The following is a 16,404-nucleotide window of genomic DNA, read 5'->3' as shown; positions in this document are numbered from 1 at the left end:
AACGGATTTTGATGAAACTTTACATTAATATTATGTACTGAGTATGCGCTGCCCGCATCCAGGCTCTTCCCGCGACCTTTACCAGATCGTCGGTCCACCTAGTAGGAGGCTTGCCCACGCTACTTAGATAGGCATGTATACCTAGTACGAATAGTAGTATGACTAGATTGTTTTGAATTAGGTAATTTGTATACATTGACATGGCAATTAGCAATAAGTTATTACGATACGATAAGATAGTTTACATACTACATAATAATAAAGAGCAGTGGTCTAACTAGATTCTAAGATATAGGTAGGTACATACTAATGTGTGCCATGTTATTTAGCTAAACAACATTATATTCTAGGTAGGTACTTATCTTCAACCAACGGCCTTTGCCAAGTAATGCCTATCAACAAACGAACGACTAAGTATATCATGTTGAAAAATTATTTCTCCAGAGATTTCATTGTTTGCAAACTTCGAATGATATTTCTATCCTTAAATGGAAAGTCAGTTGCAAATGGATGAATATTCATTTCAATAATTCATATTTAGGTACTAAGTAGGTACTAGGTACTCAGTCAGAGTCTGAATTTATAATAAATTATTGGATGTTCAGGAGCGCCTACTAGTAAATTATGAGCAAAATTGCCGAGGTGTGAAATGCAAAGACAGACCATTCATAATATGACAGTGTGAACATTAATCCCTGAAGATATTACTTTTATTAGATATTGAAAATAAAAACACAATCTATTTAATTAATAAATAAAATATTTCCTACTTTCTTTAATAAGAACTTTCCTTTTAATTTTTAGACGAATACAGCTGTCTTATTATGTCATTGTCAATGTCAAATTTGACATTTCAGATTTACAAAACGCACGTGTTTGTTTCTGTTGTTTAGCGGTTATGAAAAGCTTTTTCTCAGTAAATGCGTGCTAAATAACAAAATGAATTCTAAAAAAGTGCCTAAAAATCCTTCGCTGGCGTATACCAGCAATCCCAACTATAGTAAACCACCAAAAACGGCTAATCCGGTGAGTGCACATTTACGTTATTTTTTGCCACACAAAACTACATAATTTATATAAAACATTATGTAATTACTAGAAAATATAGTCACCACCAACTTAACCTTCATAATTTACTGTTACAGTTCTTACAATGTCTAGGAGCGCCTCATATAGACTCGTTCAACTTCATGCTTCAAGATGGCCTAAAAGCAGCCATAGCGGACTTATTACCCGTTGAATTCGAGGCCCCGACCGGCGAGAAGATCAAAATAGCTATAGAGGAAGCTGCGTTCTCCAAACCTAGTGTTCCTTTGGAAGCTGTGGGTGTAAGAAATCAGAGTATATTACCAACGGAGTGTAGACAACGCGCGTCCACCTACAAGGGTGATTTCAAAGTTAGAATCAAAATGACTGTCGATGGGCGGTCTACCACTGTGGACAGATCCTTGGGACAACTGCCTATCATGTTAAAGGTGAGGTTTAACAATAATTATTAACCTATATCTGCAATCTACACAATATTAGTATTTCATTTGTTATTTGTCTTAATTTGTGGTGTTTTTACAGTCTAAAATGTGCCACTTAGCCGACATGAGCCCAGAAGAGCTGGTGAAACACAATGAACATGCAGATGAATGGGGCGGATATTTTATTGTGAAGGTATTTACTTTTTTAAATATTTTATTTTACATAAAACTTAAATATTATAACCCAGCTTTATAGCAAAAAGACCGCCTAAATTATGCCTGATCCTTTTGTGTATTTCTTCCTCTCTTGTTTTGTGTGGTTTACAATAAATTGTTTCTAATATTTTATTCTTTTTCATTGAGCACAGGGCCACGAACGTCTTGCCCGTATGCTGTTAGCGACCAGACGTAACTACCCAGTCGCAATCAAGAGACCAACTTGGAAGATGAGGGGAAACCTGTTCTCGGAATACGGAATATTAGTCCGTTGTGTCACTTTTGACCAGACCAGCACTGTAAGTTATCTTTTATCATCATTTTAGACGTTTCCTTAATTGTTTTTAGAATGTTACTTACCAATAAAATTGTATCAGATTCAATTCCATTAGTGCTTAACTGTCTACTTATTTTTAAAATTTTCTAATCCACAAAAAATGTTTATGGCTTTGTGTAGATCAGTAAGAAAATCATAATGTTTACTCAGTTATTTATAAAAATTATTACAAGATTATACAAAATAAAACTTATCGTGTATAATAGTATTTTCTGGTTAATTGTAAATAATTTAAGGGTTATCATAAAATCCCAACACACAATCTTTGTCACTTTCAACAGAACAACGTCTTACACTTCATTCAAAACGGTACATGCAAGCTGATGTTCTCCCACCACAAAGTGATGTACTATGCTCCGCTGGTGCTGATCCTGAAGTGTTTGGTGGACTGGCCCGACCATTACATATACCGGCTGCTACTGCATGGGAAGAAGAACGACTTGTACTATACCAAGTAAGTTTTATAACCAAGAAGATTCTATACATATAAACCAGATCGTGATTTATGTAAGGAATATAACATTAGAATTTACATTTATTATTGCGACTGACGGAATAGCTATGTGATACCTTAAATGCGGCATACGGCATTTGAGGCTATAAGGTAATTATTTGACGCTGATTGTACTGATTCTCCCTCGCACGTCGCGTTCGACCTGTCCGTACCAGAGCGTTGATGTGACGTCACGGCCGCCAGGTGCGCAGATAACTCGACAGGGTTGTACAGTTTGGTCTTTGGACACATATAACGTTTGTAAATTATTTCATGATATATTTATTTCTAGAATAGTGGTAGTACTTACCAGTTACACTATTCAAACAACTAACAAGCAAAATAATGTTTTTTATGACTAGGCTTTTTTTTCACACTCATTTCAATGATGATATCTTTCCAGCTGCATACAGAACATGCTTCGCGAGTTGCACGAGGAAGGCTTGCATTCTTCGGAGGACTGCCGCCTCTATCTCGGCCGGATGTTCAGGCAGAGACTGTACGAGCTGTCTGATAGTGCTACAGGTAAACAGAAGTTTTATTCAATTACTGATTAAATACTAAAGAGTTCTTGATTTATGCAGCAATTGTTAATCATTTGACATTGGTCAAACTAATGTATTCTCGTGAATAATTGTTTAAACCAACCAACTTTATCAAAACTAAAAAAAGTCATACTGATACAGAAATATGAAGAAATCATTTTAAAAGAATATAGGCTGCTTACCCGAAAGATATTATTTTTTATTTTGAGATTTTATCCTTTTTCTAAATTCATGAAATTAAGAGAAAATATTCCTGGAATTCCAAAATACAATCTTAAAAATACTGTTATCATCAATCAATAATTACCAAGGTATTCTCGTTATTTCCTTTCAGACGAAGAGGCAGCCGACTTCCTCATCAGCCGCTGCATCCTCATCCACTTGCCAGGTCCGAAAGACAAGTTCCACGCGCTGGTCTTCATGCTGCAGAAGCTGTTTGACCTTGTCCAGAACAAATGCAAGGTAAAATATATTATACTAGCTTTTGCCCGCGGCTTCACCCGCGTTAAATTTAGTTTGTCACAGATCGTCATAAATTATAGCATATTTGTTATTCTGGGTTATAAACAATAATACTGTAAAGTTTCATCAAAATCCGTTCAGTAGTTTTTGCGTGAAAGAGTAACAAACATCCAGACATACAGACATCCAAACTTTCGCATTTATAATAATTATTAGGATTATTATTATTCTATCGTGAATTCGTGATACAAGAAATGGTAAATTCGAAAAACTACTCCGTTGTTGTTCTTCTGTGTTTTTTCCCATTTAATTTGGGACAGCAAACTAACACGGGCTGTCTTGGCGCCTTTGAACGAGTCTCTGAATGCACCTGTCTAATACAAGTTATACAGGACCCCGTAAACGTCAGACCTTCGTTATTTTATAAAAGCTGAAAGTTTGTCAGTGACAGAGAAATACGATAGAGCATCATAAAGTTTAGTCTATCGTGGCTTTGGCAGCTACCCTAAAATGCTTGTCTTATCATATTTTAGAGATCAGCAGCAGATAGCAGTTTGATTCACCCATTCTAGGACACCCTTTATACACTGTAGGTAGCAACAAGCAATTCAGTTCAGGTGTTACAACACGAAAGTTATTTTTAACTGGTAGGGCCCAAAAGATAAGGAGACATGTAAAGTGCCCCATAAGGCTACCTTTTCTTTTTTATTATTTACTATATGTATAAATGCCACTTTTGGTCTAAACTGAATAAATATTTTAGATTTTTTGATTTTTGATTTTTTAACCCATGCGCGCGACATGTGGGAATCGAATACAGATCTAAACTCCTAAACTCTTCATCCAGGTGGAAGGCGCCGACGCAGTAATGGTCCAAGAACTGCTCCTCGGAGGACACCTGTACCTCCAAGTCCTCAAAGAACGAATGCAGAGCCTACTGTCTATTATGCGGATGCAGATCAATAAGAAGGCCAAAATGTCAGGGAAACTGAAGCTGAATGTGGTATGTTTCAAAGGATTTTGAGCTTTTTGATTGTATAGTAAGGTTGGAAATCCGTTGACAAAAGAAGATACAGCGATGGTCCAAGAACTGCTCCTTGGTGACCACCCGTGTATTATGTCAACCAATTTTGAGCTTTATGTCTATGGAGTAAGGTCCAAAATCCACTGCTCCTCTGAGGCCACCTGTACCTCCAAGTCCTTAAAGAACGAATGCAGAGCCTACTGTCTATCATGCGGATGCAGATCAATAAGAAGGCCAAAATGTCAGGGAAACTGAAGCTGAATGTGGTATGTGTCAAAGGATTTTGAGCTTTTTGATTGTATAGTAAGGTTGGAAATCCACTGACGTAAGAAGGTAAAGTGATGGTCCAAAAACGGCTCCTTGGAGGGCACCTGCTGTCAAATTGTTTTAAGCTTTATGTCTGTGGATTAAGGTCTGAAATCCATTAACGAAAGTAGATTTCACGGTATGTCCCAAAACTTGTTACAAATCGGGAAGTTCGTAATACATTTTGAGCTAAGACTAAAAAAATCTTTAAATGACATTTTTTATGAATTAATGCTGTTTCCTTATTAAAGAAAAAAATAAAATAAAAATGACTGTTAGCTTTGGATAGTAAGGATTTTTTGCGATTTACTCATTGATTCTTGACAATGTTGTTAGTTTTAAGGTACAAATTAAAAACAACGTTATAATAAACAACTAATTAGCAACTTGTTCCTTACAGAACGACATCGGCGCGCTCATAAAATCGTCAGGCAACTTGGAACAGAAGATGGAGACCTTCTTAGCAACTGGCAACGCGCCTTCCAACAACGTCAACCTGACCCAGTATAAAGGACTCACCATCGTCGCTGAAAACATTAATAGGATGCGATACATGTCGCATTTCAAGTGAGTATACTGTTCTTGAAATACCGCAGTGCTTAAAGACGAAATTCTAGAACCAGTTGGTTAGCAGTGATGACATGGAAGTGAAACGTGGCCTCTTACTATGGGAGTGGTAAGAAGCCCAAATTGTCATAGCGTGCAATGGAGAGCTATGCTATGCTCTGTTTCTAGACAGCAAAACCAAAGTATCCATCATCATCTCAGCCATAGGACGTCCACTGCTGAACATAGACCTCCCCCAATGCTTTCCATGTTGCCCGGTTGGTAGCGGCCTGCGACCTTTATGACCATCATAGTCCGCAGAATTGCCAAACTTTAGTGGCATGGGACTATTCCCACCGCTGCAACTCTTGTGTAGACAGGATCTACAGCTTGACCGCCTATAAAACCCACTCAATGAAGGTCAAGTTTGTCCCGGGAGAAATTAAGTTAACTGTCATTGAACCCGCACCGAAATTAATCGGTAGAACATAGGAGAAGTTCGAAGTTAACTGACTTCATTCCATTGCAAAGCGGACGTCCTTTAGCTGATTCGGAATCTATACCCATCTCTTTCCTCATAGTCTTTTAGCTGATATGATGATGATAGTCTATAGTCTATACCCATCTCTCTTTGTCCTTAGAGCGATCCATCGAGGTTCCTTCTTCATGGAGATGCGGACGACGGACGCGCGCCAGCTGCTGCCCGACGCGTGGGGCTTCGTGTGTCCCGTGCACACGCCCGACGGCGCGCCCTGCGGCCTGCTCAACCACCTCACCATGCAGGCGCAGGTACTGGCCTGAGGCCCGTGGTAGGGAGGCCTGCGAGGCCCGACACTAAGGCCTGTGACACTAAGGAGGCCTGTGACACTAAGGAGGCCTGTGACACTAAGGAGGCCTGTGACACTAAGGAGGCCTGTGACACTAAGGAGGCCTGTGACACTAAGGAGGCCTGTGACACTAAGGAGGCCTGTGACACTAAGGAGGCCTGTGACACTAAGGCGGCCTGTGACACTAAGGAGGCCTGTGACACTAAGGAGGCCTGTGACACTAAGGAGGCCTGTGACACTAAGGCGGCCTGTGACACTAAGGAGGCCTGTGACACTAAGGAGGCCTGTGACACTAAGGAGGCCTGTGACACTAAGGAGGCCTGTGACACTAAGGAGGCCTGTGACACTAAGGCGGCCTGTGACACTAAGGAGGCCTGTGACACTAAGGAGGCCTGTGACACTAAGGCGGCCTGTGAGGCCAGAGCGATGCACCGCGGCTCGTTCTTCATGGAGATGCGGACGACGGACGCGCGCCAGCTGCTGCCCGACGCGTGGGGCTTCGTGTGTCCCGTGCACACGCCCGACGGCGCGCCCTGCGGCCTGCTCAACCACCTCACCATGCAGGCGCAGGTACTGGCCTGAGGCCCGTGGTAGGGAGGCCTGCGAGGCCCGACACTAAGGCCTGTGACACTAAGGAGGCCTGTGACACTAAGGAGGCCTGTGACACTAAGGAGGCCTGTGACACTAAGGAGGCCTGTGACACTAAGGAGGCCTGTGACACTAAGGAGGCCTGTGACACTAAGGAGGCCTGTGACACTAAGGAGGCCTGTGACACTAAGGCGGCCTGTGACACTAAGGAGGCCTGTGACACTAAGGAGGCCTGTGACACTAAGGAGGCCTGTGACACTAAGGCGGCCTGTGACACTAAGGAGGCCTGTGACACTAAGGAGGCCTGTGACACTAAGGAGGCCTGTGACACTAAGGCGGCCTGTGACACTAAGGAGGCCTGTGTCACTAAGGAGGCCTGTGACACTAAGGAGGCCTGTGACACTAAGGAGGCCTGTGACACTAAGGCGGCCTGTGACACTAAGGAGGCCTGTGACACTAAGGAGGCCTGTGACACTAAGGAGGCCTGTGACACTAAGGCGGCCTGTGAGGCCAGAGCGATGCACCGCGGCTCGTTCTTCATGGAGATGCGGACGACGGACGCGCGCCAGCTGCTGCCCGACGCGTGGGGCTTCGTGTGTCCCGTGCACACGCCCGACGGCGCGCCCTGCGGCCTGCTCAACCACCTCACCATGCAGGCGCAGGTACTGGCCTGAGGCCCGTGGTAGGGAGGCCTGCGAGGCCCGACACTAAGGCCTGTGACACTAAGGAGGCCTGTGACACTAAGGAGGCCTGTGACACTAAGGAGGCCTGTGACACTAAGGAGGCCTGTGACACTGAGGAGGCCTGTGACACTAAGGAGGCCTGTGACACTAAGGAGGCCTGTGACACTAAGGCGGCCTGTGAGGCCAGAGCGATGCACCGCGGCTCGTTCTTCATGGAGATGCGGACGACGGACGCGCGCCAGCTGCTGCCCGACGCGTGGGGCTTCGTGTGTCCCGTGCACACGCCCGACGGCGCGCCCTGCGGCCTGCTCAACCACCTCACCATGCAGGCGCAGGTACTGGCCTGAGGCCCGTGGTAGGGAGGCCTGCGAGGCCCGACACTAAGGCCTGTGACACTAAGGAGGCCTGTGACACTAAGGAGGCCTGTGACACTAAGGAGGCCTGTGACACTAAGGAGGCCTGTGACACTAAGGAGGCCTGTGACACTAAGGCGGCCTGTGACACTAAGGCGGCCTGTGAGGCCAGAGCGATGCACCGCGGCTCGTTCTTCATGGAGATGCGGACGACGGACGCGCGCCAGCTGCTGCCCGACGCGTGGGGCTTCGTGTGTCCCGTGCACACGCCCGACGGCGCGCCCTGCGGCCTGCTCAACCACCTCACCATGCAGGCGCAGGTACTGGCCTGAGGCCCGTGGTAGGGAGGCCTGCGAGGCCCGACACTAAGGCCTGTGACACTAAGGAGGCCTGTGACACTAAGGAGGCCTGTGACACTAAGGAGGCCTGTGACACTAAGGAGGCCTGTGACACTGAGGAGGCCTGTGACACTAAGGAGGCCTGTGACACTGAGGAGGCCTGTGACACAAGGCCTGTGACACTAAGGCGGCCTGTGTGACATAGACACTAAGGAGGCCTGTGACACTAAGGAGGCCTGTGACACTAAGGAGGCCTGTGACACTAAGGAGGCCTGTGACACTAAGGAGGCCTGTGACACTAAGGCGGCCTGTGAGGCCAGAGCGATGCACCGCGGCTCGTTCTTCATGGAGATGCGGACGACGGACGCGCGCCAGCTGCTGCCCGACGCGTGGGGCTTCGTGTGTCCCGTGCACACGCCCGACGGCGCGCCCTGCGGCCTGCTCAACCACCTCACCATGCAGGCGCAGGTACTGGCCTGAGGCCCGTGGTAGGGAGGCCTGCGAGGCCCGACACTAAGGCCTGTGACACTAGGGAGGCCTGTGACACTCAGGAGGCCTGTGACACTAAGGAGGCCTGTGACACTGAGGAGGCCTGTGACACTAAGGAGGCCTGTGACACTAAGGCGGCCTGTGAGGCCAGAGCGATGCACCGCGGCTCGTTCTTCATGGAGATGCGGACGACGGACGCGCGCCAGCTGCTGCCCGACGCGTGGGGCTTCGTGTGTCCCGTGCACACGCCCGACGGCGCGCCCTGCGGCCTGCTCAACCACCTCACCATGCAGGCGCAGGTACTGGCCTGAGGCCCGTGGTAGGGAGGCCTGCGAGGCCCGACACTAAGGCCTGTGACACTAGGGAGGCCTGTGACACTAAGGAGGCCTGTGACACTAAGGAGGCCTGTGACACTAAGGAGGCCTGTGACACTAAGGAGGCCTGTGACACTAAGGCGGCCTGTGACACTAAGGCGGCCTGTGAGGCCAGAGCGATGCACCGCGGCTCGTTCTTCATGGAGATGCGGACGACGGACGCGCGCCAGCTGCTGCCCGACGCGTGGGGCTTCGTGTGTCCCGTGCACACGCCCGACGGCGCGCCCTGCGGCCTGCTCAACCACCTCACCATGCAGGCGCAGGTACTGGCCTGAGGCCCGTGGTAGGGAGGCCTGCGAGGCCCGACACTAAGGCCTGTGACACTAAGGAGGCCTGTGACACTAAGGAGGCCTGTGACACTAAGGCCTGTGACACTAAGGAGGCCTGTGACACTAAGGAGGCCTGTGACACTAAGGAGGCCTGTGACACTAAGGAGGCCTGTGACACTAAGGCGGCCTGTGACACTAAGGAGGCCTGTGACACTAAGGAGGCCTGTGACACTAAGGAGGCCTGTGACACTAAGGCGGCCTGTGACACTAAGGAGGCCTGTGACACTAAGGAGGCCTGTGACACTAAGGAAGCCTGTGAGGCCAGAGCGATGCACCGCGGCTCGTTCTTCATGGAGATGCGGACGACGGACGCGCGCCAGCTGCTGCCCGACGCGTGGGGCTTCGTGTGTCCCGTGCACACGCCCGACGGCGCGCCCTGCGGCCTGCTCAACCACCTCACCATGCAGGCGCAGGTACTGGCCTGAGGCCCGTGGTAGGGAGGCCTGCGAGGCCCGACACTAAGGCCTGTGACACTAAGGAGGCCTGTGACACTAAGGAGGCCTGTGACACTAAGGAGGCCTGTGACACTAAGGAGGCCTGTGACACTAAGGAGGCCTGTGACACTAAGGAGGCCTGTGACACTAAGGAGGCCTGTGACACTAAGGCGGCCTGTGACACTAAGGAGGCCTGTGACACTAAGGAGGCCTGTGACACTAAGGAGGCCTGTGACACTAAGGCGGCCTGTGACACTAAGGAGGCCTGTGACACTAAGGAGGCCTGTGACACTAAGGAAGCCTGTGAGGCCAGAGCGATGCACCGCGGCTCGTTCTTCATGGAGATGCGGACGACGGACGCGCGCCAGCTGCTGCCCGACGCGTGGGGCTTCGTGTGTCCCGTGCACACGCCCGACGGCGCGCCCTGCGGCCTGCTCAACCACCTCACCATGCAGGCGCAGGTACTGGCCTGAGGCCCGTGGTAGGGAGGCCTGCGAGGCCCGACACTAAGGCCTGTGACACTAAGGAGGCCTGTGACACTAAGGAAGCCTGTGAGGCCAGAGCGATGCACCGCGGCTCGTTCTTCATGGAGATGCGGACGACGGACGCGCGCCAGCTGCTGCCCGACGCGTGGGGCTTCGTGTGTCCCGTGCACACGCCCGACGGCGCGCCCTGCGGCCTGCTCAACCACCTCACCATGCAGGCGCAGGTACTGGCCTGAGGCCCGTGGTAGGGAGGCCTGCGAGGCCCGACACTAAGGCCTGTGACACTAAGGCCTGTGACACTAAGGAGGCCTGTGACACTAAGGCGGCCTGTGACACTAAGGAGGCCTGTGACACTAAGGAGGCCTGTGACACTAAGGAGGCCTGTGACACTAAGGCCTGTGACACTAAGGAGGCCTGTGACACTAAGGAGGCCTGTGACACTAAGGCGGCCTGTGACACTAAGGCGGCCTGTGACACTAAGGAGGCCTGTGACACTAAGGAGGCCTGTGACACTAAGGAGGCCTGTGACACTAAGGAGGCCTGTGACACTAAGGAGGCCTGTGACACTAAGGCGGCCTGTGACACTAAGGAGGCCTGTGACACTAAGGAGGCCTGTGACACTAAGGAGGCCTGTGACACAAGGAGGCCTGTGACACTAAGGAGGCCTGTGACACTAAGGAGGCCTGTGACACTCAGGAGGCCTGTGACACTAAGGAGGCCTGTGACACTAAGGAGGCCTGTGACACAAGGAGGCCTGTGACACTAAGGAGGCCTGTGACACTAAGGAGGCCTGTGACACTAAGGAGGCCTGTGACACTAGAGGCCTGTGACACTAAGGAGGCCTGTGACACAAGGAGGCCTGTGACACTAAGGAGGCCTGTGACACTAAGGAGGCCTGTGACACTAAGGAGGCCTGTGACACTAAGGCGGCCTGTGTGACATAGACACTAAGGAGGCCTGTGACACTAAGGAGGCCTGTGACACTAAGGCGGCCTGTGACACTAGAGGCCTGTGACACTAAGGAGGCCTGTGACACTAAGGCGGCCTGTGACACTAAGGAGGCCTGTGACACTGAGGAGGCCTGTGACACTGAGGAGGCCTGTGACACTGAGGAGGCCTGTGACACTAAGGCGGCCTGTGACACTAAGGAGGCCTGTGACACTAAGGCCTGTGACACTAAGGCGGCCTGTGACACTAAGGAGGCCTGTGACACTAAGGAGGCCTGTGACACTAAGGAGGCCTGTGTGACATAGACACTAAGGAGGCCTGTGACACTAAGGCGGCCTGTGACACTAAGGCGGCCTGTGACACTAAGGAGGCCTGTGACACTAAGGAGGCCTGTGTGACATAGACACTAAGGAGGCCTGTGACACTAAGGAGGCCTGTGACACTAAGAGGCCTGTGACACTAAGGAGGCCTGTGACACTAAGGAGGCCTGTGACACTAAGGAGGCCTGTGTGACATAGACACTAAGGAGGCCTGTGACACTAAGGCGGCCTGTGACACTAAGGCGGCCTGTGAGGCCAGAGCGATGCACCGCGGCTCGTTCTTCATGGAGATGCGGACGACGGACGCGCGCCAGCTGCTGCCCGACGCGTGGGGCTTCGTGTGTCCCGTGCACACGCCCGACGGCGCGCCCTGCGGCCTGCTCAACCACCTCACCATGCAGGCGCAGGTACTGGCCTGAGGCCCGTGGTAGGGAGGCCTGCGAGGCCCGACACTAAGGCCTGTGACACTAGGGAGGCCTGTGACACTCAGGAGGCCTGTGACACTAAGGAGGCCTGTGACACTAAGGAGGCCTGTGACACTAAGGAGGCCTGTGACACAAGGCCTGTGACAACAAGGAGGCCTGTGACACTAAGGCGGCCTGTGACACTAAGGAGGCCTGTGACACTAAGGAGGCCTGTGACACTAAGGAGGCCTGTGACACTAGGGAGGCCTGTGACACTAAGGAGGCCTGTGACACTAAGGAGGCCTGTGACACTAAGGAGGCCTGTGACACTAAGGAGGCCTGTGACACTAAGGAGGCCTGTGACACTAAGGAGGCCTGTGACACTAAGGAGGCCTGTGACACTAAGGCGGCCTGTGACACTAAGGCGGCCTGTGACACTAAGGAGGCCTGTGACACTAAGGAGGCCTGTGACACTAAGGAGGCCTGTGACACTAAGGAGGCCTGTGACACTAAGGAGGCCTGTGACACTAAGGCGGCCTGTGACACTAAGGAGGCCTGTGACACTAAGGAGGCCTGTGACACTAAGGAGGCCTGTGACACAAGGAGGCCTGTGACACTAAGGAGGCCTGTGACACTAAGGAGGCCTGTGACACTCAGGAGGCCTGTGACACTAAGGAGGCCTGTGACACTAAGGAGGCCTGTGACACAAGGAGGCCTGTGACACTAAGGAGGCCTGTGACACTAAGGAGGCCTGTGACACTAAGGAGGCCTGTGACACTAGAGGCCTGTGACACTAAGGAGGCCTGTGACACAAGGAGGCCTGTGACACTAAGGAGGCCTGTGACACTAAGGAGGCCTGTGACACTAAGGAGGCCTGTGACACTAAGGCGGCCTGTGTGACATAGACACTAAGGAGGCCTGTGACACTAAGGAGGCCTGTGACACTAAGGCGGCCTGTGACACTAGAGGCCTGTGACACTAAGGAGGCCTGTGACACTAAGGCGGCCTGTGACACTAAGGAGGCCTGTGACACTGAGGAGGCCTGTGACACTGAGGAGGCCTGTGACACTGAGGAGGCCTGTGACACTAAGGCGGCCTGTGACACTAAGGAGGCCTGTGACACTAAGGCCTGTGACACTAAGGCGGCCTGTGACACTAAGGAGGCCTGTGACACTAAGGAGGCCTGTGACACTAAGGAGGCCTGTGTGACATAGACACTAAGGAGGCCTGTGACACTAAGGCGGCCTGTGACACTAAGGCGGCCTGTGACACTAAGGAGGCCTGTGACACTAAGGAGGCCTGTGTGACATAGACACTAAGGAGGCCTGTGACACTAAGGAGGCCTGTGACACTAAGAGGCCTGTGACACTAAGGAGGCCTGTGACACTAAGGAGGCCTGTGACACTAAGGAGGCCTGTGTGACATAGACACTAAGGAGGCCTGTGACACTAAGGCGGCCTGTGACACTAAGGCGGCCTGTGAGGCCAGAGCGATGCACCGCGGCTCGTTCTTCATGGAGATGCGGACGACGGACGCGCGCCAGCTGCTGCCCGACGCGTGGGGCTTCGTGTGTCCCGTGCACACGCCCGACGGCGCGCCCTGCGGCCTGCTCAACCACCTCACCATGCAGGCGCAGGTACTGGCCTGAGGCCCGTGGTAGGGAGGCCTGCGAGGCCCGACACTAAGGCCTGTGACACTAAGGAGGCCTGTGACACTAAGGAGGCCTGTGACACTAAGGAGGCCTGTGACACTAAGGAGGCCTGTGACACTAAGGAGGCCTGTGACACTAAGGAGGCCTGTGACACTAAGGCCTGTGACACTAAGGCGGCCTGTGACACTAAGGAGGCCTGTGACACTAAGGAGGCCTGTGACACTAAGGAGGCCTGTGACACTAAGGAGGCCTGTGACACTAAGGAGGCCTGTGACACTAAGGCGGCCTGTTTGACATAGACACTAAGGAGGCCTGTGTGACATAGACACTAAGGAGGTCTGTGACACTAAGGAGGCCTGTGTGACATAGACACTAAGGCGGCCTGTGACACTAAGGCGGCCTGTGTGACATAGACACTAAGGCGGCCTGTGACACTAAGGCGGCCTGTGACACTAAGGCGGCCTGTGACACTAAGGCGGCCTGTGACACTAAGGCGGCCTGTGACACTAAGGCGGCCTGTGACACTAAGGCGGCCTGTGACACTAAGGAGGCCTGTGACACTAAGGCGGCCTGTGACACTAAGGCGGCCTGTGAGGCCAGAGCGATGCACCGCGGCTCGTTCTTCATGGAGATGCGGACGACGGACGCGCGCCAGCTGCTGCCCGACGCGTGGGGCTTCGTGTGTCCCGTGCACACGCCCGACGGCGCGCCCTGCGGCCTGCTCAACCACCTCACCATGCAGGCGCAGGTACTGGCCTGAGGCCCGTGGTAGGGAGGCCTGCGAGGCCCGACACTAAGGCCTGTGACACTAAGGAGGCCTGTGACACTAAGGAGGCCTGTGACACTAAGGAGGCCTGTGACACTAAGGCGGCCTGTGACACTAAGGAGGCCTGTGACACTAAGGAGGCCTGTGAGGCCAGAGCGATGCACCGCGGCTCGTTCTTCATGGAGATGCGGACGACGGACGCGCGCCAGCTGCTGCCCGACGCGTGGGGCTTCGTGTGTCCCGTGCACACGCCCGACGGCGCGCCCTGCGGCCTGCTCAACCACCTCACCATGCAGGCGCAGGTACTGGCCTGAGGCCCGTGGTAGGGAGGCCTGCGAGGCCCGACACTAAGGCCTGTGACACTAAGGCGGCCTGTGACACTAAGGAGGCCTGTGACACTAAGGAGGCCTGTGACACTAGGGAGGCCTGTGACACTAAGGCGGCCTGTGACACTAAGGAGGCCTGTGACACTAAGGAGGCCTGTGACACTAAGGAGGCCTGTGACACTAAGGAGGCCTGTGACACTAAGGAGGCCTGTGACACTAAGGAGGCCTGTGACACTGAGGAGGCCTGTCACACTAAGGAGGCCTGTGACACTAAGGAGGCCTGTGACACTAACGAGGCCTGTGACACTAAGGAGGCCTGTGACACTAAGGAGGCCTGTGACACTAGGGAGGCCTGTGACACTAAGGCGGCCTGTGAGGCCAGAGCGATGCACCGCGGCTCGTTCTTCATGGAGATGCGGACGACGGACGCGCGCCAGCTGCTGCCCGACGCGTGGGGCTTCGTGTGTCCCGTGCACACGCCCGACGGCGCGCCCTGCGGCCTGCTCAACCACCTCACCATGCAGGCGCAGGTACTGGCCTGAGGCCCGTGGTAGGGAGGCCTGCGAGGCCCGACACTAAGGCCTGTGACACTAAGGAGGCCTGGGACACTAAGGCGGCCTGTGACACTAAGGAGGCCTGTGACACTAAGGCGGCCTGTGACACTAAGGAGGCCTGTGACACTAAGGAGGCCTGTGACACTAAGGCGGCCTGTGACACTAAGGAGGCCTGTGACACTAATTAGGCCTGTGACACTAAGGAGGCCTGTGACACTAAGGAGGCCTGTGACACTAAGGAGGCCTGTGACACTAGAGGCCTGTGACACTAAGGAGGCCTGTGACACTAAGGAGGCCTGTGACACTAAGGAGGCCTGTGACACTAAGGCGGCCTGTGAGGCCAGAGCGATGCACCGCGGCTCGTTCTTCATGGAGATGCGGACGACGGACGCGCGCCAGCTGCTGCCCGACGCGTGGGGCTTCGTGTGTCCCGTGCACACGCCCGACGGCGCGCCCTGCGGCCTGCTCAACCACCTCACCATGCAGGCGCAGGTACTGGCCTGAGGCCCGTGGTAGGGAGGCCTGCGAGGCCCGACACTAAGGCCTGTGACACTAAGGAGGCCTGTGACACCAAGGAGGCCTGTGTGACATAGACACTAAGGAGGCCTGTGACACTGAGGAGGCCTGTGACACTGAGGAGGCCTGTGACACTAAGGAGGCCTGTGACACTAAGGAGGCCTGTGACACTAAGGAGGCCTGTGACACTAAGGAGGCCTGTGACACTAGAGGCGTGTGACACTAAGGAGGCCTGTGACACTAAGGAGGCGTGTGACACTAAGGAGGCCTGTGACACTAAGGAGGCCTGTGACACTAAGGCCTGTGACACTAAGGAGGCCTGTGACACTAAGGAGGCCTGTGACACTAAGGAGGCCTGTGACACTAAGGAGGCCTGTGACACTAAGGAGGCCTGTGACACTAAGGAGGCCTGTGACACTAAGGAGGCCTGTGACACTAAGAGGCCTGTGACACTAAGGAGGCCTGTGACACTAAGGAGGCCTGTGACACTAAGGCGGCCTGTGACACTAAGGAGGCCTGTGAGAGGAGGCCTGTGACACTAGGGAGGCCTGTGACACTAAGGAGGCCTGTGACACTAAGGAGGCCTGTGACACTAAGGAGGCCTGTGACACTAAGGCGGCC

At 52.5% G+C, this 16,404-nt stretch overlaps 1 protein-coding gene across 1 annotated transcript in view; it reads left to right on the top strand.

The window, feature by feature from the left end:
• Window positions 1-856: 856 nt before the first annotated feature.
• The window catches only part of LOC135083666 (uncharacterized), a 34,119-nt gene continuing 18,571 nt past the window's right edge, over window positions 857-16,404 (top strand). The window contains exons 1-28 of the mRNA XM_063978374.1: window positions 857-1,026; window positions 1,146-1,475; window positions 1,570-1,662; window positions 1,838-1,984; window positions 2,304-2,476; window positions 2,919-3,040; window positions 3,395-3,522; window positions 4,370-4,525; window positions 4,568-4,622; window positions 4,703-4,812; window positions 5,253-5,419; window positions 6,040-6,187; window positions 6,643-6,795; window positions 7,323-7,475; window positions 7,679-7,831; window positions 8,017-8,169; window positions 8,503-8,655; window positions 8,739-8,975; window positions 9,161-9,313; window positions 9,610-9,792; window positions 10,092-10,274; window positions 10,358-10,522; window positions 11,821-11,973; window positions 13,454-13,606; window positions 14,217-14,369; window positions 14,453-14,689; window positions 15,091-15,243; window positions 15,607-15,759. Of these exons, the coding sequence (XP_063834444.1) occupies window positions 940-1,026; window positions 1,146-1,475; window positions 1,570-1,662; window positions 1,838-1,984; window positions 2,304-2,476; window positions 2,919-3,040; window positions 3,395-3,522; window positions 4,370-4,525; window positions 4,568-4,622; window positions 4,703-4,812; window positions 5,253-5,419; window positions 6,040-6,187; window positions 6,643-6,795; window positions 7,323-7,475; window positions 7,679-7,831; window positions 8,017-8,169; window positions 8,503-8,655; window positions 8,739-8,975; window positions 9,161-9,313; window positions 9,610-9,792; window positions 10,092-10,274; window positions 10,358-10,522; window positions 11,821-11,973; window positions 13,454-13,606; window positions 14,217-14,369; window positions 14,453-14,689; window positions 15,091-15,243; window positions 15,607-15,759 (4,404 nt within the window). The 5' untranslated portion in view covers window positions 857-939. The remainder of the gene's footprint in view (window positions 1,027-1,145; window positions 1,476-1,569; window positions 1,663-1,837; window positions 1,985-2,303; window positions 2,477-2,918; window positions 3,041-3,394; window positions 3,523-4,369; window positions 4,526-4,567; window positions 4,623-4,702; window positions 4,813-5,252; window positions 5,420-6,039; window positions 6,188-6,642; window positions 6,796-7,322; window positions 7,476-7,678; window positions 7,832-8,016; window positions 8,170-8,502; window positions 8,656-8,738; window positions 8,976-9,160; window positions 9,314-9,609; window positions 9,793-10,091; window positions 10,275-10,357; window positions 10,523-11,820; window positions 11,974-13,453; window positions 13,607-14,216; window positions 14,370-14,452; window positions 14,690-15,090; window positions 15,244-15,606; window positions 15,760-16,404) is intronic.

Source organism: Ostrinia nubilalis, chromosome 24 (genome assembly GCF_963855985.1).
Source record: "Ostrinia nubilalis chromosome 24, ilOstNubi1.1, whole genome shotgun sequence".
NCBI classification, from domain to species: domain Eukaryota; kingdom Metazoa; phylum Arthropoda; class Insecta; order Lepidoptera; family Crambidae; genus Ostrinia; species Ostrinia nubilalis.
This window is presented reverse-complemented; position numbering and strand designations above follow the sequence as displayed.